The following is a 27,711-nucleotide window of genomic DNA, read 5'->3' as shown; positions in this document are numbered from 1 at the left end:
GAGACACACATAGGCTCAAAATAAAAGGATGGAGGAAGGTCTACCAAGCAAATGGAAAACAAAAGAAGGCAGGGGTTGCAATCCTAGTCTCTTTTTTTTTCTTTTTGAGACCAGGTGCGGCTCTGTCACTTAGGGTGAAATGATGCAGTGGTGTGATCTTGGCTCACTGTAATCACAGCCTCCCCAGCTCCAGTTATCCTCCTACTTAAGCCTCTTGAGTAGCTGAGACTACAGGCACTTGCCAACACATTATCTAGCTATTCAAAGTTTTTATAGAGACAAGGTCTTACTATATTGCCCAGCCTGGTCTCAAACTCCTGAGCTCAAGTGATCCTCCTGTCTTGGCCTATCAAAGTGCTGGGATTACAGGCATGAGCCACTCACCCGGCCCAGGTTATTATTAATATGTTGAAAATAACTCCGATCTGAAGACAGGATCCTAAAGATGTCCTCTTACATATCTTCATCTTTGTTGATCTCAATTTATCAATCTGCACTTTAGGATCTGGGGAAAGAAAACATTCGCTCAACCTGTTATTAACTTAACTCAGTTCTATAGTGTGTTAGTCCAAATATTTCATATCAGAAAGCACCTTGTAGAAACATTTGTATAAGTACATATGCTGGTCCTAAGGTTCACCTCAAAAAGGGGGAGGTGTTTGGTATATGTCCTTAGCAAGGTTTGCAACAAGATTTTTCCCCTCATAATATCATATGTTTATATTTTATGATATATATATATATGAGAGAGAGAAAGAAAGGCTAATCTGTTATGACTTGTTTCATTAAACTAGAGCTTTCTCTGACCACTCAACACAAAAGAGAACATTTTTTGTTTCACTGCTATATGTTTTTTATAAATTACAAAGATATTATGGTAAATTCCAAACTTTTCCTACATAAGTTTTATAATTACCAAATTATAATGATAATTATCTCATATATAATTTATTTTATAATTTGGTACAGAATCTCACTTTGTAAATTCATACATCATTTTCATATTCCATGGAAAAACAGTTCTTTCATCATTTTAATTGCTTATTAAAGATCCTGTGCAATCAGTCCATCATTTTTCTCTAATATATGACCATCTTAAGGTGCAGTTCACATAAGCCAGGGGATTGAGCTCATTTGGAATATCAACGTATTGTCTCAGAGTTCAATTTCTCTGGACTTTATTCCAGTCTATTCAGTTTAAAATATTTCACCTTGACAGAAGACATTATTAAACAAGAAGAAAAGTATTCCACTAACATTCTGTCATTTATATGGATCCCAAATGGAGGGTTTATTCACTTCCTGGTCCTTGCTCCAACTATTACTAAATGCCATTAATGTTTCTCGCATTCTAAATGTTCTTTGAAACTATACTTATGGGTTCAGAACATTTTGTCTAGTATTCTGCAGGTGGTAGCAAAATAAAAACAAAGTTTTACATTCAAATACTATTGGTTTCTTTAGCCAGGTTTATGCATTATTAACTTTTTCTGCCATTGTTCTGTTAATATTTCTAGGTATACAGTACATCTGCTTGTACTCTCAGCTACCTGAAATTATTATATTTTTGAAATGACAGGAATATATACCAATACATTGATAGGGAATATCAACTCTAACTCACACCCAAATACAACTATTAATAATAGCTTTTGTGTACTGACTTGAGAAGTATAATAAAAATTGTTGGTCAGGCATGGTGGCTCACGCCTGTAATCCCAGCACTTTGAGAGGCCGAGGCCAATGGATCACTTGAGGTCAGGAATTTGAGACCAGCCTGGCCAACATGGGAAAATCCTGTTTTTACTAAAAATACAAAAGTTAGCCAGCTGTGGTGGCCCGTGCCTGTAGTCCCAGTTACTAGGGAGGCTGAGGCATGAGAATTGCTTGAGCCCACGAGGTTGCAGTGAGCCGAGATCACACCACTGCACTCCAGCCTGGGCGATGGAGTGACCTGTCTGAAATAAAATCGTTTTATTTAGTTGGCATATATAAGCACCTTTATTTACCTCAAAATTCTGTGAAGTAATTATGATTATCATCCCCACATTACAGATAAAGTAACCAAGGTACAAATACGTTAAGTCAGTTGTCCAAGGTCACATAGCTAGCATAAGAGAACCAGTAGAGGAATCTAAATAATCTAGTTCCAGGACTTGATTATGCTAACCACTTCACAATACCACTTCTCATATTTTGTTTAACAATACTTGCATGCTTCTTATCAGATTTTGATCACTTAACTCTAACCAACAAATTCAATTTTTGTTGAAGTAGATTCTCATCATTTCTTCTATGCTTTTTATTGTCAACTAGGCAAGCCAAGAGCTCATCAGTCTTCTGCTTTAAGGAGATTAGATGTCCCATCTCTTTTCCAGTTCTAAGGTGTGCCCTAAACCTGCCTCCATTTTACTACTTTTGGACCTTCTAGTATGCTGTTAATAACACTTCTTCATTAATGTTTCTTTTTTTTTTTCTTTGTACCGCTTTATTTCAACCTTCCCAGCATGCTAGATTTCCATGTAGTGTGCACCCATATGACACCTGGTCTTCTCCAGTTAGGTCAATTTCTTTCTTAAAAAATGTATCTCAATAATAAATTCTAGCCCCACAAATTTTATGATTTCCTTTAGAATATGTATCATTCTGCCATACCTATGCATAAGAATATTGAAATTGTAAGAACATAAGTTGTTTTTTTTTTCTTTTTTTGAGACGGAGTCTCACGCTCTGTCCCCCAGGCTGGAGTGCGGTGATCTCGGCTCACTGCAAGCTCTGCCTCCAGGGTTCACGCCGTTCTCCTGCCTCAGCCTCCCGAGTACGTGGGACTGCAGGTGCCTGCCACCACGCCCGGCTAATTTTTGTATTTTTTAGAAGAGACGAGGTTTCACCATGTTAGCCAGGATGGTCTCAATCTCCTGACCTCGTGATCCGCCTGCCTCGGCCTCCCAAAATGCTGGGATTACAGGCGTGAGCCACCGCGCCCAGCTGAACATAAGTTTTATTTGTGGTTATCTTTCAAAGTGTTGCCTCAAGAGAGGTTTTGATAAGCTTCATATTATTTCTGTTTATTTCAGTAGCTAACTTATCAACTGATTAAAGATAAACTCCCATTTTTAAATAAAAACAATGAAACTGAAGCAAAGTTTGATTTTACCCAATCATCTGGACCTTAATATATCAGTATATGATTTCTATATTCATACATTGATGGAAAACAGAAGGTAGTACATGTAAGGAGACTGTGGTCTTAGTTCCAGTTCTGTCACCAGCTTTCTGACTGAGTTTTATAGATAATTTGAATGTCTCTTTCCTAATTCATAATTTATTCACAATCTTGGTGATTATATATAAAGTACTTTTAAAAAGTATTTTTGACACTATGATTAATGAGTTATTTATTCATCAATACAGACAATTTGCTTCACATGGTTGTGAACAGATAACACAAAACTGCTAGACAAATAAATAAGCAAAATAAATAATAATGAATTGCAGGTACTAAATATTAGATATGTGGGAGCAGTTCCTGTATAGGAATTATTGTAATAGTAGTTGGTAGAATTACATCCATAAACTTATATTGTTTACTTCCTGGACAAGAAATAAAAGACCTTAATAAGAATGTAGCTCAGGAAAATAAATAGTGTTAGGATCTCAAACAACACATGGTTATGATAAAGCTTATAAGTTTTATCTCCTTTGGAAGAAATAGGGCAGGCTTCAGTACCACCTAGTGACAATGGTGAATGGTCTCAATGGCAAAAAACAGCCTGGAGGAGAAAAGACAATCTGCTTTTATTGTATTAGCTATTTGGCTTCTATCTCCTACTTCTATTCCTTTTTTCATTCTTTTGTAAGATAATGTGTTTATCCTACTTTTGGTTTCTTCAAATTTTGTGATAATTTAATTCCTGTACAACACTAAATCACCATGGAAATTACCCTGTTCATACAATGAATTTGAATACAAATTAAATGATCGAGAAATACATTCAAAAACTTTAGAGCATGACGGTCTCATAAATATTTGTATATAAACTGTCTCTACATCTCTCATTTATAGGGTTTCTATGTTAACATGATCCTTTGTATAAAAATCTGTATTTATTTACATTTCTTTTTAATATTTTTCAAAAGAGCTACTTACTAAAAAGTTCTGATCTCTTGGTATAATCAGAACAGAAAAATATAGAGAAATAATAACACTGATGAATGAAAGGGAAAGGTGCCCCTCAGGAGAATGATTTCCATTAAATGTTACAGATTAATACATTTTGGTTTGATTTGCCTAATATTTACTGATTTCAGGCACATGGTAAATTTCTTTTCTCTTCTTTTTCCTTAAGAATTGATAACTCAGTCGAGGACAGAATTACAAAAGTTGTAGACTAAATGTAATCATAAATAAATGGCACATTAATGCTTACTTTTAGCTTGGGAGCAATGGGGAGATAATAATGCCCACCATGGAAATTATATCTTTTTCTATTATATTATAATTTCATTGAACTCAGTAAAAATCTTTTTTTAAAAAAAGTGAATAAATAGCTGACCTTAGGAAAAACACAACATCAATTAAAAAAATCTGAAAAGTCACCTAAAGGCCAAAAATATAGTTTCTGGAAAATTAAGAAGGTCAAATTCAATTATATCCACATTTTGCATGCAGTTAAAATTCAATATATTTCCACTAGAAACCCTTCCCTATGTTGTAGGAATCAGGATTTTAGATTATCACATTGATCACAGTAGCAAAGGGTAGCACACGGTGATCTCTAAATACACATCATTTGCTTTGATGGACATTATAAGTAGATATTATAAATAATATTTATTCTATATTTAGAATATAATTAGAGACCATTTTAATTGACTTTATGATATGCTCAAGAAAATGCTATTGGAGTATAGAGAATAGATTGTGATTCACTGCTATATGTTTCTTGTAAAATACAAAGATATGGTAAATTCCAAACTTTCCCTACACAATTTTTATCATTACCAAGCTTATGCATGAGAATAAATGGTAACAGTCCACAGCTAGGTGTGCCTGTTTCTCTATGCGTGAAATATGAGATATTGGATGTAGGACAGAGACAGGTATTGATTAACTCTTATTTGGATTGGAGCTGTGTTTCTGAGGCACCTAGCTGGTAAATACTAGAAGGGTATTTAGTTTTTTTTTTGTTTTTTTTTTTAGGTTCCAGGGTACATATGCAGGTTTGCTATACAGGGAAATTGCAAGTCACAGGGGTTTGATATAGAGATTTTTTTTTGTCACGCAGGTAGTAAGTATAGTACCCAGAATAAATTACATCTCTAAAAACAACAAACACTTCTAAAAAATGATGGGGTATATAAGATAATAAGATAGAACCCAATAGGTAGTTTTCCTGTCCTCTCCCTCTCCCACCCTCCACCCTCAAGTAGGCCTCACTGTCTGTTGTTCCCTAAAAGAGTATTTAAATGTTAATCATAATGGCCCTATGTCTAGACCCTCAAAGTTTAAAGAAAATGGGCCAATTAGTCTATTCTATATTTTAAGATCTCATTTAATAAATTGCTTACAGTGGTTGATACATTATAAGAATATATGTATAAAATAGCTGAAATAAGTTAAAGGTTTATAAGCCAAATTCATCATAAAATTTACTCATTACTCCAGAATAAATTACATCTCTAAAAACAATAAACACTTCAAAAAAATGATAGGGTATACAATGGGGTTACGAAATGTTCGTTTTAGGTTTCAAAAAGTGTCCCTCATATTCTTTCTTATATCCCGCATTTATCACATGGCTTTCTTCATGTCACTTCTGATTCTGTCATATATCTCTAGAGTAGCATAATTAGACCGGGGTATAAAGCAGGAGGGATAAAAATGAGATGGAATAGAAAAAGCAAAGTGTGGAGAGCCTTTCATTATGGGAAGCAACTATATAATCTTGTCTGGAAAATTATCTGAAAATAGGCAACTTAGCTTACATAATTCAAGTCTATATAAGTCTCTTCTTTTTAAAACAGAGAATGATAACCTTGAACTCTTTGGAAAGAGAGGAAGTTCATATGAATTGCCTGACATCCGTATATCCGTAAATTGAATAATACAGTAGAAACTATTAGTCTGCTATTCCACTGATTCCCAGATTGAAGACAATGTTACTATTTTATTCCAATCTGCATCAATTCAAAACAACATTTTTATGTGTAACGTAAATATATGAGGAGTTCAGAAAAAGTAAGATATTATAATTGCTTTTCTTTGCCAGATTCTTTTGAATTTACGACAGTAGTAAAAGGAAAGACCCTAAAACCCAACACACACATACACAACACAATGACTTTTCACGTATTTTTCATATACATTCTGAGCTCTTCCAGCAGTGCAGCCAATTCATGGTTGTTTTCTATAAACATAAATTGGCAATGGTTTATAAAAGATGAAGTTGTCTGGGGATCATGAAGTAGAATGGTATGGTGGGTTCATCCTTAATCCAAGGGGAAATATGGATTTTATAACCAGCTACCATACTGTCTCTGGCTTTATGCAAATGGAATAACAATTCTGTTTCAGACTCTTCATCTTTAAAATGGTAAATGTATTTTTACTTATTTCCTTCAAAATAGGTGAGATAATGTGTTATACATACATGAATACTATATTTGTGAATGTCTCAACAACATTTAGAATAGCATGGATATAACGGAGAACTAAGTCTAGCAAATTAATCATTTTGGAGGAAATATTAGACAGCAAAATACTTTTTTTTCTTCAACTTTATCAGGTGCCACTTGTTAGATAAGGTAATTTCATGAATAGTGCTTCTTCTGCTATTTGTTGCTTAAAATTTAAGAGCCAGTCTATGTAAGCGGGAACAAAAAACATGTTTGGAACTTATGGCTTGGTCTTCCATTGCTAAAGCAACTCAAGGTCACCATAGCCAATATACAATCTCATCAATATCCTGTATCCCTCTCTATGATGAAATTATAGTTCGATTTAAATTTTTCTGAAATGCACATTTTATCTGAAAACAAAATATCAGATTAGAGTTGATTTCCTTATTTTTTTCCTGTAAGAGAATCCACATCTGAGAAGGAAGAACACAGTATGTGAACCCTTCCCCTTTTGTGATGAGGTCATGTTTCTATCCAATAGAGAGCAGTTGCCAGGCAGACTTTGCTAATTGGGAGAGACAGGACAGCAAAGGAGAATCGCAACACTCAGCAGGCTGCTGACCTACTTTATTATTATAACTCATAGGAGCTACGAAGGCATTTTTTTTTCCAGTAGAGCTACAGTGACTTGTCAGCAAATTAGTTACCCTTTGTTAGGTCTTAAAAAAAATAAAAAAAAAATAAAAATAATAAAAACTTTCTGTTATGGCAGTACGTTCTATTTAAAAAAATTAATATTATCAGAATAATACAATTTCTAAGCCATAGAAATTCAAATCTAAAATAGATTACTGAATCTCAAGAGAGGGGAAATATATTTTTAATTAAGAGATTTTTTAGGTCATTTCTTCGTAATATTACTTTGGCTATATTATGTCAATCAGTCATTACCTAAGTAGTTAAATGGGCTCTGTAAACAAAAAGTGAATCTATTTTAATTTTGCCCTTAAATATTTGATAGAATGGCAATAGATAAAATAATTGTCCGGGTTTCTATATTCTAATTGTATATGTGAGCTTACATATGAATAATTCTTATTGCTTTTTTTCCAAATCATTTACTTAAAATATCAATAAATAGCTCTCTCTTCTCTGCCCACCCAGCACACATTTATTGGGATGATTATAGTTTTTGAGCTAGAAGTGCCTGAAGTATCTTGATTCCCCACTCTATTGAAGGTTCCTGATCTAAAGCCAGCTAATACTACTTGAAATGAATGTCTCTCTATTTTGTGTCTCCCTGGCCCTCGGTTTTTCATAGATTTTATTTCAATCCACACAGGGCTACTACTAGAACACCACTGGATGAGTTAGAAAACAGACTGTACTCCCTGGGTATCTAAATTAAGAAGAGAAAATAGGCTTGCATGGCTTCATTTTCAAGGGAACACAGTTTGGAAAACAGAAAAAAGGGGAGTAATTCACCAGCACTTGAACCATGCTCTTTGGGCAGTGCAAACATTTCAGAGCTCTCAATTCAAATTCCTATTAATAGATATGTCATATAATTTACCATTTCACTGGATTATAAATGTATTCATTGAAGAGCTTACATTTTGACAAGTTTTATATAGTTTTTAGTACCCAGAAAAGATAGTTTGAATAAAAGCATGTTAGAATGTAAGCCTAATGAGGGCAGGGACTTTGTCTCATCTTCTACCATGTGTTTAGTGCCTAAAATAATGTCTGGAACAAAGAAATACTCAATAGATCATTTAAATGAAAAAATACATAATATACACTTAATTCATAGCTAAGAAGCTACGTACAAGAAAGTCAAGTGACTTGTATAAAATCAGCAGATTTAGGGGTTGAGGTAATTCCAATATGTATGTCTTTAAATTTAATTCTGCCAATTTCGCCCCCTATGTTTCTGTACAAATGAGTTAGGATAGGCTATGTTATGTGTGAGCTTCAAATTAAGACATGCTTCCGGAACTCAAAAAAAAAAAAAGGGTTGAGGGCGTTATAGCAGCTTTTCAATGCTTATACCTATAAGTGAAATATACTGCTATTCATAGGCCATTAATTATTAATTAATAGCACAGACAGGTACCCATCTAACTGAAAGGCAGCTAGAAAATATGGAAAGCACGTGGCTATTTGGTTGTTAGTAAGTGTCCCTGTCACATTGTTTCAAATAAAAGTAAAATAGAGTAACCTAGATTTTCCAGTGGAATCCCTTATTCTCTCCATATAGATTTTACTAATTAGACCATTACAGACATTTTTTATATCAGTTTTTTTCTCTGATATTGCTAGATTGGTTTACGCATCTTAACTTTTTGGAAATTAATATATCTATAGATATGAAGAGAATTAGAGGCTTATTAATTTTGACTTCAGTAATTTAGAGTATGCCCATGAGTTCTAAATTCAGTAATTTAGAGTATGGTCAAGTGATTGATTACTTATCTTTGAAAAAAATAACTTGAGATGCACAAATCATTAAAACAAAAACGGTATAAGGAAGACCACTTGAATAGATAACTGAATAATTAGTTTGCACATATTTTAAAAAATGCTACTGATAATTACCATTTTGATTATAAACAATATTTTAGTTAGCAACACATGCAAAGTTGGTATAGGAGTTGTCTAGGATGCAGATACATGAAAGACCAATTGTCTGCCCTGTAGAATAGCACTTATCAAAATTAAATAATGCACAGATTCCTTCAAATCACAACAAATGAATCATTACAATGAAATACCCTTGACTTGGGTTAAATTATTTTGATTATAATGTTACTCAAATAAATACAATTATAAAACTAAAACAAACATAATTTTACAAATCAAATACAAAATAATGAATCAACAAATACATCTTCATGTAAATTTACTGTGATGAGTAATGCTGTTTTGCTAAAACCAAGTAGGTGCATAAAATGTAAATGTAGTGCTGTAATGCCAGGTTTTGTAGATTGTGTGATTTTATACAGTATTCTACAACTGAGTGCTATGGAATGACTAATTCACTTATCCAAGTTTTTCTTCATTTTGACTGTGGTGAAACGTGTACAGGATTTAATATGTTATTAATCTTTCAATTGGTATAAATGCATCATTTATTTGTTATGCTCATAAACCAGAATTATTTGATGTAACTCCTCATGACACAACCTGCTCCAACTACAAAAGCATATCCAGATTCCATATGTATGACATTCAGATAATCCTAAATTCATAACATGCTATGTTAAAACCTTCAAAATGATTACTAACATGTAATCATACATTTATAAGATTGCTAGTAGAAAACATGGACTCCCTGACAGTAAACCTATAGACTTTTAAAGAAAGATTGCTCCAGGAATGTACTGTTTAGCTGAAAATCCTTCTTTATCTGTTCTATAAAGTCATTCCCTAGGTTACATCCGATATTTGAGATTCAGTTCAAAATTAATAAGCAAGTTAACGTGCATCATTTATTTTCTTATATTCTTAAAATGAATATTTCATACTTGTAATTTTAACAAAAACCCATTACTCCCAATCTTGTTTATAATGATTTAATATAATTTTAGTGTTGTACACCTAAACACATAGCCACAAAATGTGATGGGAATAAAACTAATCTTATTAGAAAGTAATTATCTGCCATATCCAAGATTTTCATTCAGATAGAATTATATAATTCAGACTTATTTCTTGAATGAAACAAAAACAAATAATATAAATACAAAGCAAAGTTACTTCCTGTTCACGTTGTGTTTTGCAAGTCAGTATCTCCTTCCTAGTCAATTTAAGTAGCCTGCACTTTTACTCCGCTTTCTGTTGTTACAACAAAATACCACAGACTGGGTAATTCATAATGAACAGAAATTTATTTAGCTCACAGTCCTGGAGGCTGGGATATCCAAGATCTTTTAAAGTTTCATGTGGTGAGGGCCTTTGGGCTGTCCCCTACCACGGCATAAGGATAGAAGGGTGAAAGGGCCAGCAATCACATGTGAAAGAGAGCTGGAGATAGCCAAACTTATATTTATAACTAACCCCCTTCTCCAATAACAATATTAACCTGTTCATGAGGTCAGTCTGCTCTTTATGTAATCACCTCTTACTAGACTTTGCATCCCAACACTTCTGCAGTGGGGATTAGGTTTTCAACACATGAAGTTAGGGGGATACATTTAAACCACAGCACCCGCGACGGTTAGTGATTGACTTTTTAAAAATAATATTTAAATAAAAACTTTAATGAGGAATTTAGAAAGACTGCAAAGGAATTCACTGAGAGAGATTGAATCTACATTTATGGAATGAAACAGTTAATATAAGAATAGATATATTAAACAAATTATCAACACTACAGTTACAGATATAGTATAATTATAGCATTGACTTTGAGTTTCTCCTCATCTAGCTAGTGATACAGATAAAAGTATGGGTGTAAGTGCAGATACAGTTAAGAAGGATATAAATATATAGTAATTAATATTTAAGAATAAAAATAATTTAATGATGGAAGGATACAATGAAGAAGAATAAACATAAAGAATTTGTTAGACCCACTAATCTTTCTTTATTATAAATAATTTAGAATCAGAGCCTAAGGTCATAGCATGTTTGTCAAGCCCAAACCCAAGAAAGACTAGTGCATTCCTGCATATATCCTGGCCTGGCTCCTTAATTTTTTGATTTCTCAACTTGATTTTGGTTTTCTACATCTCACAAAAGATCAATCTTGCCACTTTTTAGTGTCAGAGCTCAAACGTTAATTTTAATGGGATTTTCTACTGCAGTTGGAGTGCTTTAACTAACAGGTTTTGTCTCTTTATTACTACTTTCCTTAACTGTTCTTTATAATCTATGCTGCACAAAACCGTCCAACATGGTTTAGAGCAGAAATTACGGAGTCAGATATATAAGCATTCTACTCTTGGTTCTATAATCTAGCTGTGTGACATTGACTATTCATTTAACTTCTAAAAACTTTAGTTTTTCTAGCCAAAAAGTGGGGCAAAATAATGTTTACCTCATTCAGTTGCTGTGAGGACCAAGTAAGATAGCATCCTTCAAAGCACAGAGTTTTGTATATAGTAAGTGTATTAAATAAATGCAGGGTGCTTTTGTTCTCATATTGGATTTGCACTTCTCCATTATAACTCCTTGTGCATAAATATACTTTGCTTTTTATTATTGCAATAAATGATTTACCAAAACTCCATCACTTTAGAATGGAAAATAGTATCTTCAAGGTCAAATGATACCATCAAGATTCTCTCTTGATTCAAAAATGGTCTTTTTTATGGTTATTTCCTTCACATCACTATTATCCACAATATAAATTAGGCCAGGCATGATGGCTCATGCCTGTAATCCCAGCACACTGGGAGGCCAAGGTGGGAGGATCACATGACCCCAGGAGTTTAAGACCAGCCTTGGCAACATAGCAAGACCCCCATCTCAAAAAATAAAAACAATAAAATAAAATAAAATAAGTTATGGCTTTTATATTTGAACATACATGACGGTTTCCTTCTCTCTACATTAGAGTTACACATGGAAAAATGTTAAATAAACACAAAAGATAATAAAAACCAACTTCATATGTAAATCTGCAGCCAAAAAAAAAAAAAAAAAGCCAAGAAGTGAATTGCAAATTCTGGAAAGATATTTTGTATAATGTCAGGATATTAAAAAAGGTTGAAGGTTGGGCTATGTTGGAATAAACATACTACACACACACACACCACAAACACACACATGAACACACACATTTCAGCACATATAGACATGTTTAAAGAAAAACAAGAATTTTTTTCAATAAATGTGTTTATCATCAGATATATTAAGTAGTATATTGCCTTATAATTATACTACCATATGTACTTTATAGACATCCCAAAATAGTTATTTTACTATTTCTATGATGACAATTGGTATTTTTCTGAAAGATACATAGGAAAAATGTAAAATAATAATTTTTTACCAAATTAAATATTGGTTGGTACCAATGAATCATCTTTTGGCAGTAGTGCTAATGTTTTTATACTATCCTCTCAGTCAGTAGCCAGATTATAGAGCTGTTGCCTTTTCTTCTCCTGAAAAATACAATTATTACTATTTTTACCATATACTTTCCTCCTTAAAAAAGATAAGTAAAGTGACAGATCTATAATGAAGTAGACATCACAGGTTTGAAAAATGAGCCAACCAAACTACTGCTTACTTTGTTCTTTAGTTATCGAAACTACCATATAGACTATTTCTCAAAAAACTGTCAATGATAAGTGACTAAGTCACAACAAATTAATGTGTCAGGTACTATTCTAGGCACTTTCTATGGTCTGAATGTGACTCCCCAAATTCATGTGTTAGAAGCTTAATCCATAATACAACAATGTTGGGAGGTGGGGTCTAATAAAGGTGTTTAGGTCATGATTGCTTTGCTCTCATAAATAGATTAAAGAAGGCTTTCAGAAGTATGTTCCTGCCTTTCCACCTTCTGCCATGTGAGGGAAAGATTTGTCTTCTCTGGAGGACATAGCAGCATGGTGCCATCTTAGATACAGAAATTGAACGTGCTGGCACCTTCATCTTGTACTCTCCAAGCTCCAGAGCAGTGAGAAATACATTTCTGTTTTTTATAAATTACCCAGTCCATAGTATTCTATTATAGCAGCACAAAATACACCAAGATACCACTGGAAATACAGGACAGAAGAGAACAGACATTACATTCTGGTGTGGGGAACACAGAAAAATATAAATGACAAATAAAAGTGTGTGTATCTCTGTGTGTGTGTGTGTGTGTGTGTGTGTGTGTGTTGCTAAATGCCTTTATTATTAACATATAAACCAGTGGAGTAATATATAAGATAAGGTGGTCAGGAGAGCTCTTTGTGATTTAGTGATATATAAGCAAATATTAATGAAATGAAGCGAGATCTAGGTAAATATAATAAATATCAGGTCAAATATGAATGAAAGCATAGAAAAGACAAAAAGAAAAAGGAAGGAAGGAAGGAGGACAATAGGGAAGAAGATAGAAAAGGAAGAAAAGAAGACAATACATCTTAACTGTCAATGTAAACCGTCTTTTTTTTTCAAATAGAAAGCCTATGCTACAATCATTAGGAGAAAAAATCATAATCTTTGGTGTCCATATAATTTCTACAAAAATAAGCCAATAAATCAATAATAGAACAGTTTGAGAAAAGACAGTATTTGATTTATACCTAAGGGAAAAATGTAAAAATCTCATAAAATTAAAGTACCATAAAATGTCACATATCAAAGAGGGCTATTCACAGTTAAACAATGTTTTATTAAGTAAAAATGTAATTAAAATGTAATGCAGGAAGAAAATATGGGAACTTATACAAAAAGAACAAATATTTGTGAACACATACGTGTGTATATATAAAATATATATAGAGAGATTTATAGATATATCTACCAAAATATTCACTGTTCTTTTAATTCTTTTGTGAGTGTTGAGTGTTTCATTATATAGATCAAAACATATCTTCTTAAAATTAAATAGGAATATACCTAGCTATTTAAATCAAATTTATACTTTATAGTTTTTTAAATATTTACATAACTTTCAGAGGTAAATTTAAAGCCTACCTTTTCCCCGAAGTTTTCCTTATTTTCCTTAGCAAAAGGTAGTATCTGAAACTTCATTTGGCTTCATACATATTTAATCTATATCTATGCTGATGTACCTGCCTTTGCATGTTTTACAATCCCTAAAAGTGTATGTCTTGAACATAGTGAAAGCTAAAAAATGTTGATGAAATTAGGAGTTATTCTAAGCCACAGGCATTTTTGAAAGAATGCTGTACCGTGGTAATATTTTATGATTGTACCTTTGAAATAAGATATGCCTCAGTATACACAGAATAAAATATATAAAAGTAGATGTTGTAACATATACATACTCAGGAATATAGTCAATTAGTAAAATTTAGTTGTAACCACCCTCCACAAACATAACATCTGATTTTATATTCATAGAAGCAAAATCAAGTTGTCTGTAAACATTTATAGAGAAGAAATCAGATCATTGTAACATAATTACTTAAAAGGTTTTGGCACAACGTTGAAAAATCAGAGTGTAAAATAACAGAAATTACTTACAACCATTTCATTTAAAGACACCCAGCAATCTGGTGGGAAGTCCTGCAGTAGTGGTACTAAGAACTGAAGACAACCATCCCAGTGGCACAGGAGCAGCATCATGCCGATGAGATTAAAAATTCTCACCACTGCACTGGCGAGATCATATGTCATGTGGAATATCTGTTGACCAAAATATAAAATCAATTCTTATAATCAATTTTTTAGAAAAATCAAGCATACTACTGATAGTAGGCATTGATGTTGTGTAGCGTAAGTATTGATTTAATGAAAATATGGGAATAACTTGCAGAAATAGAAACAGATTACATTTCTTTATTTTTACAATAAGGTTGACACTCCACTTTATGAATATTAAAGCCAACTATGTTTCACGAGCAACAGAGATAGCATGAATATATAAATGTATGTATTAAAGAACATCGATGTTGCCAGAAGTTTTTATTTATTGTTATTTTGCATATTTTAGCAAAGCTACTTTAAAACAAGGTAGCAAAATTTACAAATGATGGGTAGCTTCTACTCTGCTTCTCATCTCTTGTTATATTAATAGATTTGTTGAAAGACAAAGAAAATACCCAAGGACTGAAAACCGTATGCCAAAGGAGTTCAGCTGCAAAATATGAAGTAATATTGATAATAAATTACAGTTAAATTTATAGCTATGTGAGTGGAGATATTTAATTGTGGATACTGAACATAAATAGAAGCCTTTGAGATAAAGGCTACCTGGATTTGGTTTAAAAACAATTGTGTAACACTTTTAAAAATCATAACTATTTCCATAAACTTTTTGTATTTTTATGGTACAGGCTTTACTTTTCAGTTACTCCTTATTGTTTGTATTTTGATGAAATTCAGTATGGTAGGTTAGATTATTTCAGAAAACACAAACATTATGACAAATCAACATAATCCATCAAAATTTTATAAATGGAAACAAATACCCATCTTTACATCTGTAACTACTCATTTTTCTAGAATTTACAAGAAATAGATTCAGAATGTGAGTCCTTTCTTTAGCAGTTTATTGTACTCTCCAACTGGCTGCTAATATAGTTTCTACTTATATTTTACCTAGTCTAGAATAGCAAAACCCACTTGGGAGCAGACCTACATTGTAGAATTAAGTTTTGTTATAATTGTTAAGGAATTACTGCATTAATAAATACAATTAAATTTGAGTAAGTACTTATAAACACAATAACTTCAGATATTTAGAATCACTTTTTGTATAATTCACCAAAAGAATGGTGTGTTTTTGAAGTAACAAGGTAAACTTGTATTGAAAAATTATCCAAAAAATGTAAAGAAAACAAAAAAAAAAATACATTTGGTTTTAGAAATGATATCTTTGTAAGAAAATATCTATAATTCTTAAAATACACACACTGAAGTACTCAGAGGTAAAATGATAGGGCATCTGTGATTTTGCTTTTATAAAATAACCAAAATCTGTCTTTAATTAAATGTTTTTCAGTTTGATATATTTCTATGAGCATTAATTCTTTCTTTAAACAATCTTTTTGACATAGTAAGTATAGTGAACAAAAAGATTATTTTTTTGTGGGAATATACACACTGTTCTGAATTCTTTTTAAAAGAAAGTTGGCAGTTCTAATTTTAAGGGCAACAGACCACATATTTTGATATTCAGACAGCTATACACACAACTTCTTTTATAGCATTAAGAATTTTACTTTTCTGTAAGCTACTTTTTATTTTGGTTTTAAATTTGGAAAACCCACAGAATCATCCTTTTGATATTATTCCCTCTGATATTTCTTGGTCACTGAATACACAAATAGAAACTCTGCTAACAATTTCATCAATAATTTCTCATTAATTGGAAACCATCATTCTCAGTAAACTATCGCAAGAACAAAAAACCAAACACCGCATATTCTCACTCATAGGTGGGAATTGAACAATGAGATCACATGGACACAGGAAGGGGAATATCATACTCTGGGGACTGTGGTGGGGAGGGGGGAGGGGGGAGGGATAGCATTGGGAGATATACCTAATGCTAGATGACGAGTTAGTGGGTGAAGCGCACCAGCATGGCACATGTATACATATGTAACTAACCTGCACAATGTGCACATGTACCCTAAAACTTAAAGTATAATAAAAAAAAAAAGTTATATACTAAAACATAATAAAAAAGCTTTCTACTGATAAAATCGGAAAAAGTCATCATGAACTTAGTTTTGTTGTTGTTGTTTAGTAACAGAATTTACATTTATATCTTAATATTTCCTGAGAAAATCATTTAAGATGTCTTGTGGGTAAAGACTGCGTTTTGTTGGGAAATAGTGTTAAATTGCAGAATATAAACTTCCAGAAAAACCAGGAAACTTATCACATTTCAGCCCAATTATTTGAGGCAACTAATAACTATCTGAAAATATTACAAAATCTACAAATTATAAGTATACAGGCAGTGGCCATCATTCAATTATCAGGCTTTAGAGTGGAGTATGGAATGGTCTAGAGAACTAGCATCGATTCTTGGTAGATCTGACTGGGTTTTTCTTGCATTTTCTACTTCCTTTTGGGAAATTAGATTCTTTTCATGGGCTCTCAAGAGATAAAGATAAAATAATATGCTAAGTTATTCAATTCCTTTAAGAAAACCCTATTATCTCTAAAATGTTCTCTAGAGAGACAGGACCACTAATTTCATAGAGGAAGTTAATGGGGATATAACATCAATGATAAAACTTCAGAAACACTTTTTGTTTTGCTACTATGTATTTTCATGAACTATTATAAGATTATGCCTAGATTCAAGCCTATCTGCTACCAAATAGTCATTCCCAATTCCATAATGTTAGGTAGTGCTAGTGCTGGCTTCATACAGTAACTCTACTATCTTTAGAGTACTCGGTAAGAACTCACATAATTAATTTTATAAACAGTCTCCCTTATGGACATTAATATTATGTGTTCAAAATTGACATCACTTTTGGAGCTATCCCAAAATTTAACTTTGGAGAAGGTACAAGCAAGTTGGGTATTTTTACACTGGTTAATAGCAGAGGCAAATTTCAACTAGTCAAACCCATATATCTTCATTTATCTAACTGATAAAAGAGCATATGTAAAGTATATAATATTACTTGTGATGAATACGTGAATGTGTGCATTATCTCGGCCCGATCTGATTGTCTTTTGAACCCTTATAACTAAGATACTCTGGCAGGCATAATCATTACATATGATCTGTATATTGAGATTAATAGCCCTGTTAAAACTTTACTCAAGAAAGATTTGGAATGAGAAGGCCACTTCCTTATGGAGCTCACACATCTGTAGATAGTCAGGTTAACCAAAGAAGGAAGCATCTGATCTAATTTATGCATAGCCACAACTTATTATTAATAAGGGCAGCTTGTAGGGTAAATCTAAGTGTGACTTTATTCACCTTACTAATCAAGTGGCTAACACTATTGATTAATATTTTTCGTTTTTCTTCATCTATAAGGTGGACATTCTTAAGTAATAAATTTCCATATAAATCAATTGTCTTGGTGCTATTGCATGAAAACTTGACTGCATGTAAAATGGCACCATGAATGACACTCAGTAAATTGTTACTAAATGAATGAGAGAGTTGAAGGGGTTTAATAATAATAACATAAATAACCTTTTATGGTGTACCACTTTGCTTCTGTATCTTAAACAAGGGAATTAAAACAAACAAAAAAATCAAAAACTTCACTATTATTTTCCATCTTCCAAGTAACCTGACTTGAAACCTAACCTCAGGTTAGGGTAACAGGGTAAGAGGGCTCAGGGTTGGGGTAACAGAAAGAAAGGCTCTCTTCCCCGACTAGCAATACACTTTTAAGTTACTTTCAAGTGGTATTTACAGGAGTCAACTGAAAAAAATGTAATTAAAATAAGTTTTTCGGCCACGTGCGGGGGCTCACACCTGTAATCCTAGCACTGTGGGAGGCCAAGGTGGGTGGATCACAAGGTCAGGAGTTCGAGACCAGCCTGGACAATGTGGTGAACCCTTGTCTCTACTAAAAATGCAAAAATTACCCGGGCGTGGCGGTGGGCACCTGTAGTCCCAGCTACTCAGGAGGCTGAGGCAGGAGAATCACTTGAACCCGGGAGGTGGAGGTTGCAGTGAGTCGAGATCGTGCCACTGCACTTCAGCCTGGGTGACAAAGTGAGACTTTGATGTGGAAAAAAAAAAGTTTTTAAACAACTCTTTAATCTTATTTTCACCATATCTAGACTACAAACAATGTCTTTAGGAGACACGGTGCTTTACATTTGTCCAGCTCAGGACATTGTGCTGTTCATGTGACCTTAATAAGAAGAAAGATCTGGTCACAAATTCTCATTGAACTTTTTTTATATTATAGGTTTAGAATTTTATTTAGTTGGAGTCCAATAACTCCAGACAGGATAAATAATTAACTTTCTAAAACTGAAAAATGCTCTAGGATATTTTAAGTCAGAATCCCAAATTCTACCTTAATATTTGTGAATCATTCATCATAAATGTGATTTTTTGTGATATTTTCCCAGGAGCAATGTTTATTTCATCTTGTTTTTAAAAGGTCTTTCTAAACTGCACTATACAACAGATATCCATAAATTGGCTTAATTCTTTTAAAATGCTTCCATATTCTTTCCTGATGAACTGGATTCATCGGTCTTTCAATCTAATAGCTTGTATATAAAATGAATGACCTTAATCTATGATTAATTATTTGTTCTATTTTGTTTTCCTTAACCAAAAAACTATCAAAAATAATTGAAGACTTTTTATATTGTGCATTAAACTGCTTTTAGTCGTTGACTTTACATACTGGGATAATTTCTGGGCTAGTTTGTGTGATCTCAGTATTGATTCAAGACTTCTTAATACACCTTCGTAAGTATCAAAATAAGATTAAGAAAATGGGCCAACAATGGCTGTCTTGACAGAGAACATTGTATTTTAAAAGGTGTAAAACAAGGTTGGTTTCTTCTGTTTCTCTTTATATATCGGCACCTGCACGATTTGCTATATTTTTTAGATGGAGTGTATACATACCATCCTGACACAAAATTAAAAAAAACAGCTACTCAGATTCAGTTTTACTGTTAACATATATTCAGGGCTCAATATGTAATAGTCCTAATCAATGGTAAAATAAATATTTTAAAAGCCCTATTATACCTCTGTGATTCTTGCCCTGAAAGTCATTCAGGTCATCTTTCCATGCTTTAGGTACAAAGTGTAGAAGGTTTTACTTCATATGAGAGAATAACACTCTTCATAGTAATCTCTTTTAACACTGACCAATGACTGCAGTCATTGGATGAATCTTATCAGTCCCCTTTTTAACTAGGATTTTATTTGGACTGAGAATACCTTAACATTCAGAAGATCAACCATCTGAACATTTCAAAACTATCAGCTTGTCCATAGTCCAAAAGCAATAATCCACTCTTCAGCCTCCTCCAAGTATTGTCCCATACTCATGCTCTTGAGTGCTTTTTACCTGGATTCTTCTTTCCACTATTCCTTCCAAAATTCCTTCTACATAATCAATTAATTATCAAATACCCTCAGCCACCTCATGAAATGCTTTCTCTACTTCTCTGCTTTTCCTGAGACTTAAGACTCTCCCCACCACCTTCCCCTCCCCAAAGACGCAACTTCTCTGGTAGCTTTCTCAAAGTTTGTTCACTTCTTTCAAACCCCAATGTCTTAGGTTCTGATGTGAGTGCCCTTATTTCCTCACTGCCCTCTGACAACGTCACATGTTATTTGTCCAGCTATATAAAAATTATTTTCTTAATGTTCATTCTATTTGCCTACACTACCCATAATTTTGCTCATTTCTGGCATCAAACAACCTCCCAATGTCCACGTGCCACACATCTCCATTTATTAAGGGCTGTGTCCTTTTCCACTGCATTTTCTCTGAAAAAAAAATGTCAACTTCTGATTAATCAAAACAGCCACCTTGTATACCTAAACTTTGGAAGATTACTGGAGAGCAAACTGTGTAGCTTGTACTACTTAAATTTTTTTAAAGGATAGCAACCTTAGTTGAGGCCCTCAGCAATGGTCTATCCATTTCCCTATTCCTAACAACAACCCATTCTCTCTTTCTACTTCCCCAAAGCCCATGACTATCTTCTTCAGTTTCAGCTTAAAGTTTTATATTTTCGAAAGGAATACTCTTGTAGTTGAATTCCCTCAACTTTGGGGGCTAGATTAACCCCCAAAGATTTAAAAACAGTAAAATCTCTCAATTCCTAAAAAACATTTTAATTGAAAAAGAATCTTCACTTCCTAGGTATTTTCCTAATTCTTTTTTCCCTCTTTTTAGTCTTCTCTGTTTAGCTTCTCAAACACAACTCATCGGAACTTTGAGACACAGAGAGATGGCCTGCCTTACAGGGTAAAACAAATTTCTTCTCATGGCTATATGTACACATTTCCAGGAGGCACAAAGCAAAATTTGATTTCCAGAAGGACAGATGTGTCATAGCTACTCTGGGCCTCTGATTCTCAAACCAACCCATATATGAGGAAAATGTGAAGATACTTCAGGCTGACTTTATTTTCCCAAATGATGTATCAAAACTTAAGAAGCCTTTCTTCTGAGAAATCTTTTTGAAGTGGCACAGATATGATGATACCTTTGAAACATTAGAGAAATATATGTCTCATTACATGACTGCAGTGAAGAAAACAGTACTTTTCATAACAACGATATGCTCATATAAGTAGTTATAGAACAGAATGTATTCTTTATCAATCATGAGTTGTAAAATAAAGTATAGGTGTATATGTTATTTTAATCCAGGTGTTCCTTTAATAAACATATACATGTTTGCATAAAATAAAAAGAAAGCAATTTTAGACATTTTAGTTATTTTTTAGAAACCTGTTATGTTTCTTAACTACCTTTTCAACTATATTTTACCTTGGCTATTACTCAGAATTTCTATATATGTGTCATTTTATTTGCTGCTATATGATATACCATCCATTTCTATGCATACATATTTTTTGCATAGAATTTTAATTTCATCTATCTAAAACATTTACGAAAAGTGTGTTTTTTACGGAAACTTGTTATTTAGCTTTAACAGTCTGAGAATAATCAGAGATAATGTATTACTAAGAGAAATATCAACAAATGGGAAACTTACGATATGAATCCTTTGAACATTTTTGGTAGGAAACAATGACAGGAAATAGGTATAATGTAAACTGTAAAAGTACAAACTTTGAAATCTGTCAAGCACAATGCCTGGTGGCACAGAGCTCGTGCTCAACAGATGTTTTTCCTCCTATAGAAGTTATTCAACTAACAAATCAATTTGTATAAAGGGGTCAATACTAACAAATATCTAACTGAGCTGAACTGTTTCTATTAATTTTACTCATTTTTCTTCAAATTTCAAGTCAATACCAGCTGACAACTTGGAATAGGTCAAAAAACAAAAATGTTTTGATAGGTGACATTTTGGTATAGTTATATTTTAATATTATAGAGTCATATTTAAAATATCACCTATTTTAATATGATAGGTTATTTTTTAACTGAAATTACCCAAATCTTTATAATTCTTAAGTTCCTTAGGAAAAGAAATACATCTTTTCAACTTTCATGATGACCATGTGACAGGTCAGAACATTTATTAATTGTACCATGCCCAGGAAAAATGAAAGAGCAAGCATAACCTCATATGCTTAATTTATTTTAAAAAGCAGCTTAAGTGATGGGAAAATCTAATTATGAATGAATATTGGAAATGACCCTACTAAGAAGAAATTTCAATGGATTAATACTCTAAAAAACAGACTAAAATTCAACAATTTAAGATCATTGTCTATTCCTCTATTAAAAATTTCAAATGGCTGCAAATGTAGATGATATTTACAAATTGTGCAACCACTGACATATTTAAATGAGGCGAAAACCACATATCTTATGATGGATCTTTGAACCTCATTTTAATGATGTTTGTCTGAAGATTATTTGATGTTTACTATACACACTTAATTTCCAGATGTAAGTCAGCACTAATATATTGATTTGATTAAATATCACTATTATTTTCTGAGGTTTTTTTTCTAAAATTTATCCTGAGAATTCAAAATAAAATACCAATTTTTAAATTAAAAAGGCAGTGTTCTTTTTATTGTGTAGTTCTTACACATTAAAAAGAATAATTAAAAATCCTAATTATAAAGGAGTGTGTGTGTGTGTGTGTGTGTGTGAATGTAGAGAAAGATGGTGAAAAAGAAAACTAATAGACAAATTAGCAATATTCTATTAACTCTGCTTTGGTTTTTCCACTAAAAGAAGTGAGAGTGAGCCTTACATTGGGGCAAATTGTACAATGTCTTTAACATCCCAGCCTCCTGTCACCATTTTAAGTCTAAAAAGGCATATGCCAACTCGCTTATTGCACCATTTGATAGGTGAACTCTATAGGGGAGATAACAGAAAGAAAAACAGGCTTCTGAAAAAACTGTTAAGATGAAAGCAAAGCTTATTCATAATTTTTTATGCATTGGTCATCACAGTTACATCATGCATTGGCACAGCATCTTGTTATTCTGGCCAGGTAAGCCAGTCAAGTGCAGAATATTAATTTATTTGAGTGGGTTTGTGTCAGAGATGCTCTGGAAGAAACAGAGGTGTTGGTTTGCTGTCTTGGCATATACCTTCCAAAAGAAATCACTAAGTACATGATTTTGGTATTAAACCAATAATATTGCATTACAATTCTTTGTGAACAAACCATGCATTCTTCCATTTGATTGAACTTATTAAAATATAAAAACATATTAGTGCAACCCCCCTAAAAAAAGAACGTAAACCTTAAAAAATAAGGAAGCATTGGCAAATTTGCTAGCACCCCAAGAAACAATTGAGTAAGACTTGATCTACTGGAAAATGGCATGATTTCAGATTCACTAGTTGGACACCTTCCAGAAGGAAGGCATCATAATGCTCCACCAATTCAGGTAATAATAGTACATATAGATACTTGATAGATCACCTTAAGTGCCAAAAATACTTAACTATCTGAATTGTCTAAAGTTTATTGAAGTAACTAATCTATGTGGAAGCATCCTTAAAAGTAATAAGCCTTATTTGTATAAGTTTGATTTTTCATATCACTGAAACCACCTATTAAGTATTTGCTATGTGCAGAAAGTAATATTAGGCACTGGGTTCACCACGGCTTATGACAACATCTTCCACATCCTCACTAAATCACATGAACCCTTAACTTTTCTAGAGACCTCTCACTTGCTTTAATCAGCACTCATTATTCTCTAGACCTACTGGAGAGCTATCATAATTGTTGTCTTCTTTAACATTATCATGTAATTTCCTTACTCTGTCTCAGTTTATAGTTTTATTTAAGTGGGAGATTGGTTAGAAGAGTAGGTACATGTTTGACAATACCTTTCTGTCTTACCTGTTTAATAACACCTTGTCTGGATATAGAATTCTAGATTGAAAATAATTTTCTCCCAGATACTTAAAGACTTGACTCCATTCCTTCAAGCATTTATCGAAACTATATCTTTCCCCAAACATAGGTTTAATTTCTTTAGTGAAAAGATAAAGAACTTTACATTAAGATAAATAAAAATGGCCCAAAATCTATGCGTGTGTTCAAGGGGTGGGAGGCAAGAAATGGATGATTCATGGAGGTATAGGACTGACTTTAAATTAAAATTCCTTCCAATATCCTGACCTATTGCTCAACTACATTCTCCATTATAACTTCTGACTCCAACTCCAAATGTCTCAAAGATTCCACTGTACAGATTGGCCCCCATTTCTTTTGCAGACTCAGTTGTAGCATATATCCGAATGTGATTTTATCTCCTTGTGTCAGTCTGTATTCTTCCTCCCCTTGTCTTTCAATTCTTAAAAAGTTTAGTGTCTTGTTCTGTCTTAACGAGTTCCTTGCATTTGTTCCCTTTTGTTTTATAGATGTATTCCTTTACTCACTTTGATTCTTTAATTGTTTTGGACTCAGGAGCAACAGAAAGCCCACATGTGTTATCTTATCCCTCCTGCTGAACCATGAAGGTTTATCTTACAATGTGTATTTTCTTCAATCATTTGAATTGGACTTATATAACATTGAAAGTATTTATATAACTCAAATCCATTAACTGCATGTTTGAGCTTCATACACTTGTATTCCAAGATAAATTTGAAATCACTTTGACAGTCCCTCTCCAATTCATAAAATTATGTTGGACTGCTGTTACTGAGTTAATTCATAAATTGATTTGTGTCTATCATTATTTTTTCAAAAACTTAATTTACCTCATATTCAATCATTCCTTCCTTGAAAATATGGTCCACTTGGCATCCAGAATTATCATTTTACAATTCAAACCTGATCATGTGATTTCCTGCTTGAACTTTCACTAGATATTCAAGAAATCTTTACGAAGCCCATATTCTTGGCCTGGCATTAAAGGTCCTTTGTGATGTGGTCTCTGTACTACCATTTTATTCTCATCTCGCACCCTTGTTCTGTAGGTATTCCAAGCTTAAGGCAAACAAAACTTGTCATAGTACCCTTTAACATGATTGATCAGAGTCTGCATTTGTTTACATGCTATTCTCTCCTGGTATACTACCTTCCATCCTATTCGTTTTCTGACTGATGACCTTATTCATACTCAAATGTTGCTTCCTCAGGAAAGACTTTTTTGGCCTCTCCAAGGAGAAAAGTAAGCGCTTACTCCAACAGGGGCTTGTCCTTAACTCTGTAAAAGTGTTTAATGCATTGCTATAATTACAGGTTTATGTGTCTGTGTTCTTACTAGATAGTGAGCCCTAGAGGTCAAGAATTGTATTCACAAAACATGCACTTAACACGTTTACAAATTAGAAGAAAGTAAAAAAACGGAGGAAAAGGGGAAAGACAAGAGGGAGGGAGGAAGGGAAGGAGGAAGGGAGGGAGGGAGGGATGGAGGGAGGGAGGAAAGGAAAGAAGGAAGGAAGGAAGGAGGAAAGAAAGAAAAGAAGGAAAGAAGGAAAGGGGGGAGGGAGGGAGGGAGAAAGGAGAGAGGGGGGAGATCCCAGTTCAGAAACATTTGGTATGATTATATATTGTTTCCAAATACTCTTTGTGACTATAGAATAGGGCCTCTAATCTGAAAAGAATACTTATCACATGTCTGTAATAAAGTAAATTTATATACACATTTCATTTGTAATTTTAATACCCATTCATTCCAGAATACCTGTCATCTTTTGTTACATCCTTCATCACATCACAATATCCATGTAGTCTTTGTCATCATTGTGGTCTGTCCTCATTTGAGCTCTTAATTACAAAAATTTCATTCTCTGGTCACATCTTTTTTGTGTGTCTAGCTTTTAGTTGTCATTGTCTTACTCTCTCTGAACTGTTTTTTAATTGTTGAAAATGCCTAACCTTTACAGAGTTCTACTTTCTCCTGCTCTCTTTTCCTTGCTCATCATCGCTTTTTTCCATATCCAGTCGGACACAAAGATCCATTATTTCAACCAGTATCTTATCAAAATTTTCAATACTCTTCTCCTCTGTTGTATTCTTATGGTAATATTTTGTTCCAATATTAACTGACTGTCCATTTTCTAAGTTCTATACGTAAGCTTCTATATATCTCGAGAGAACCTTACAACTGCACAACTACTTCATGGTTTTAACATCAACTATGTTTCCTATACTGTCTAGTGATATTGGCGTATTTCTAGATAGCATGCATATATTCTCCAGTGCAGCTAGTTAAAAAACTTACCCAGATTTTCCAAAATCTATCATACTAAGCCTGCTTACCTCAATCATGAGAATACACTTAACTTTCAATGTTATTGAGAAAACATTGTCATTTACAAATATCTACACTTACCCTTTCTTCTTACACTGGTGCATGATGTGTCTCTTTTTCTCTCTGATGCCTCACCTATGTCTCTTTTTCTCTGTGATGCCTCACCTATTTTTTTTTTCTTTTTTTTCTTCCTATATAATCAGTGACATTGCTTCATTAATTACCTCCTGTCTTCTTCCTAGGACTCTATGTCTGTTTTTCCTCACCATCATTTAAGCATGCTTAAATCTTTCCTGTATTAGAAAATTATGTTGACCTGGTATTCCTCTCAATCCTCTTTACTAATGTCTAATTTTCTTCTCAAACACTGAAAAGTTACCTACATCTTCTTCACTTTTTATCATGCATTCAACTTTTAAACATCTTGTAACCTGGCGTTTCCTATCTGTCATCTGAAAACACCCACGATAAAATTTTCATATACTGCTGTTGCTAAATCCAATTAAAAATTTGTAAGCCACATTTGGTTGACCTCTAGGCACATTAGTTTATAATATACTCTTTGATACTGCTTTCTCGGTTTCTGAAATGCAAGTTTCCTTCTTGCTTCTGATTTAATTCCATTTTGTTTGTCATTCATATTTAGTATCCTCAAAATGTTCACTCTCAGATCTCTCTAGTTCCACCCTACATATTTTAGTTGAGGGAAATCTTCCACATCCATAGCTTTCCATTTTTACTTACAATCAAAGCACTCCATAACCTTGACCTTTAATGAAGAAAAACTTCTTAATTCTAAAACCCACAATCAAGTCAATCTGAAGATGTCCAAAATTATATTAATCTCTCTCACACTCTACTTCCCTATTTCATCCTCTACATAGTATAATACACATTGATCCTGCAAGTAGCTTATCATGAGGATAATGCTAGACTTACTCAGTTCCCTTGACATCCACATTTAATTGGTGACTAAGTTCTATAAATCTCTCTCTGTAAAAATTTTTAAACTGTAAGTTCTCTACTTTGGACAATTATCATCTCTCACTTGACTTTTTTCAAAACCTCCTAAATTATTTTCATCTATCTAGATTTTCCCTCACTTA

The 27,711-nt window shown here is 33.1% G+C and overlaps 1 protein-coding gene across 1 annotated transcript in view; it reads right to left on the bottom strand.

Annotated features, from left to right (window-relative positions):
- HCN1 (hyperpolarization activated cyclic nucleotide gated potassium channel 1) overlaps window positions 1-27,711 on the bottom strand; it is a 443,637-nt gene that overhangs the window by 193,834 nt on the left and 222,092 nt on the right. The window contains exon 3 of the mRNA XM_003811014.8: window positions 14,776-14,937. Within this exon, the coding sequence (XP_003811062.3) occupies window positions 14,776-14,937 (162 nt within the window). The remainder of the gene's footprint in view (window positions 1-14,775; window positions 14,938-27,711) is intronic.

The sequence above is a fragment of the Pan paniscus genome, chromosome 4 (genome assembly GCF_029289425.2).
Source record: "Pan paniscus chromosome 4, NHGRI_mPanPan1-v2.0_pri, whole genome shotgun sequence".
Taxonomy (NCBI): Eukaryota; Metazoa; Chordata; class Mammalia; order Primates; family Hominidae; genus Pan; species Pan paniscus.
Note: the sequence above shows the minus strand (reverse complement) of the source record. Positions and strands in the feature narration are given on the sequence as shown.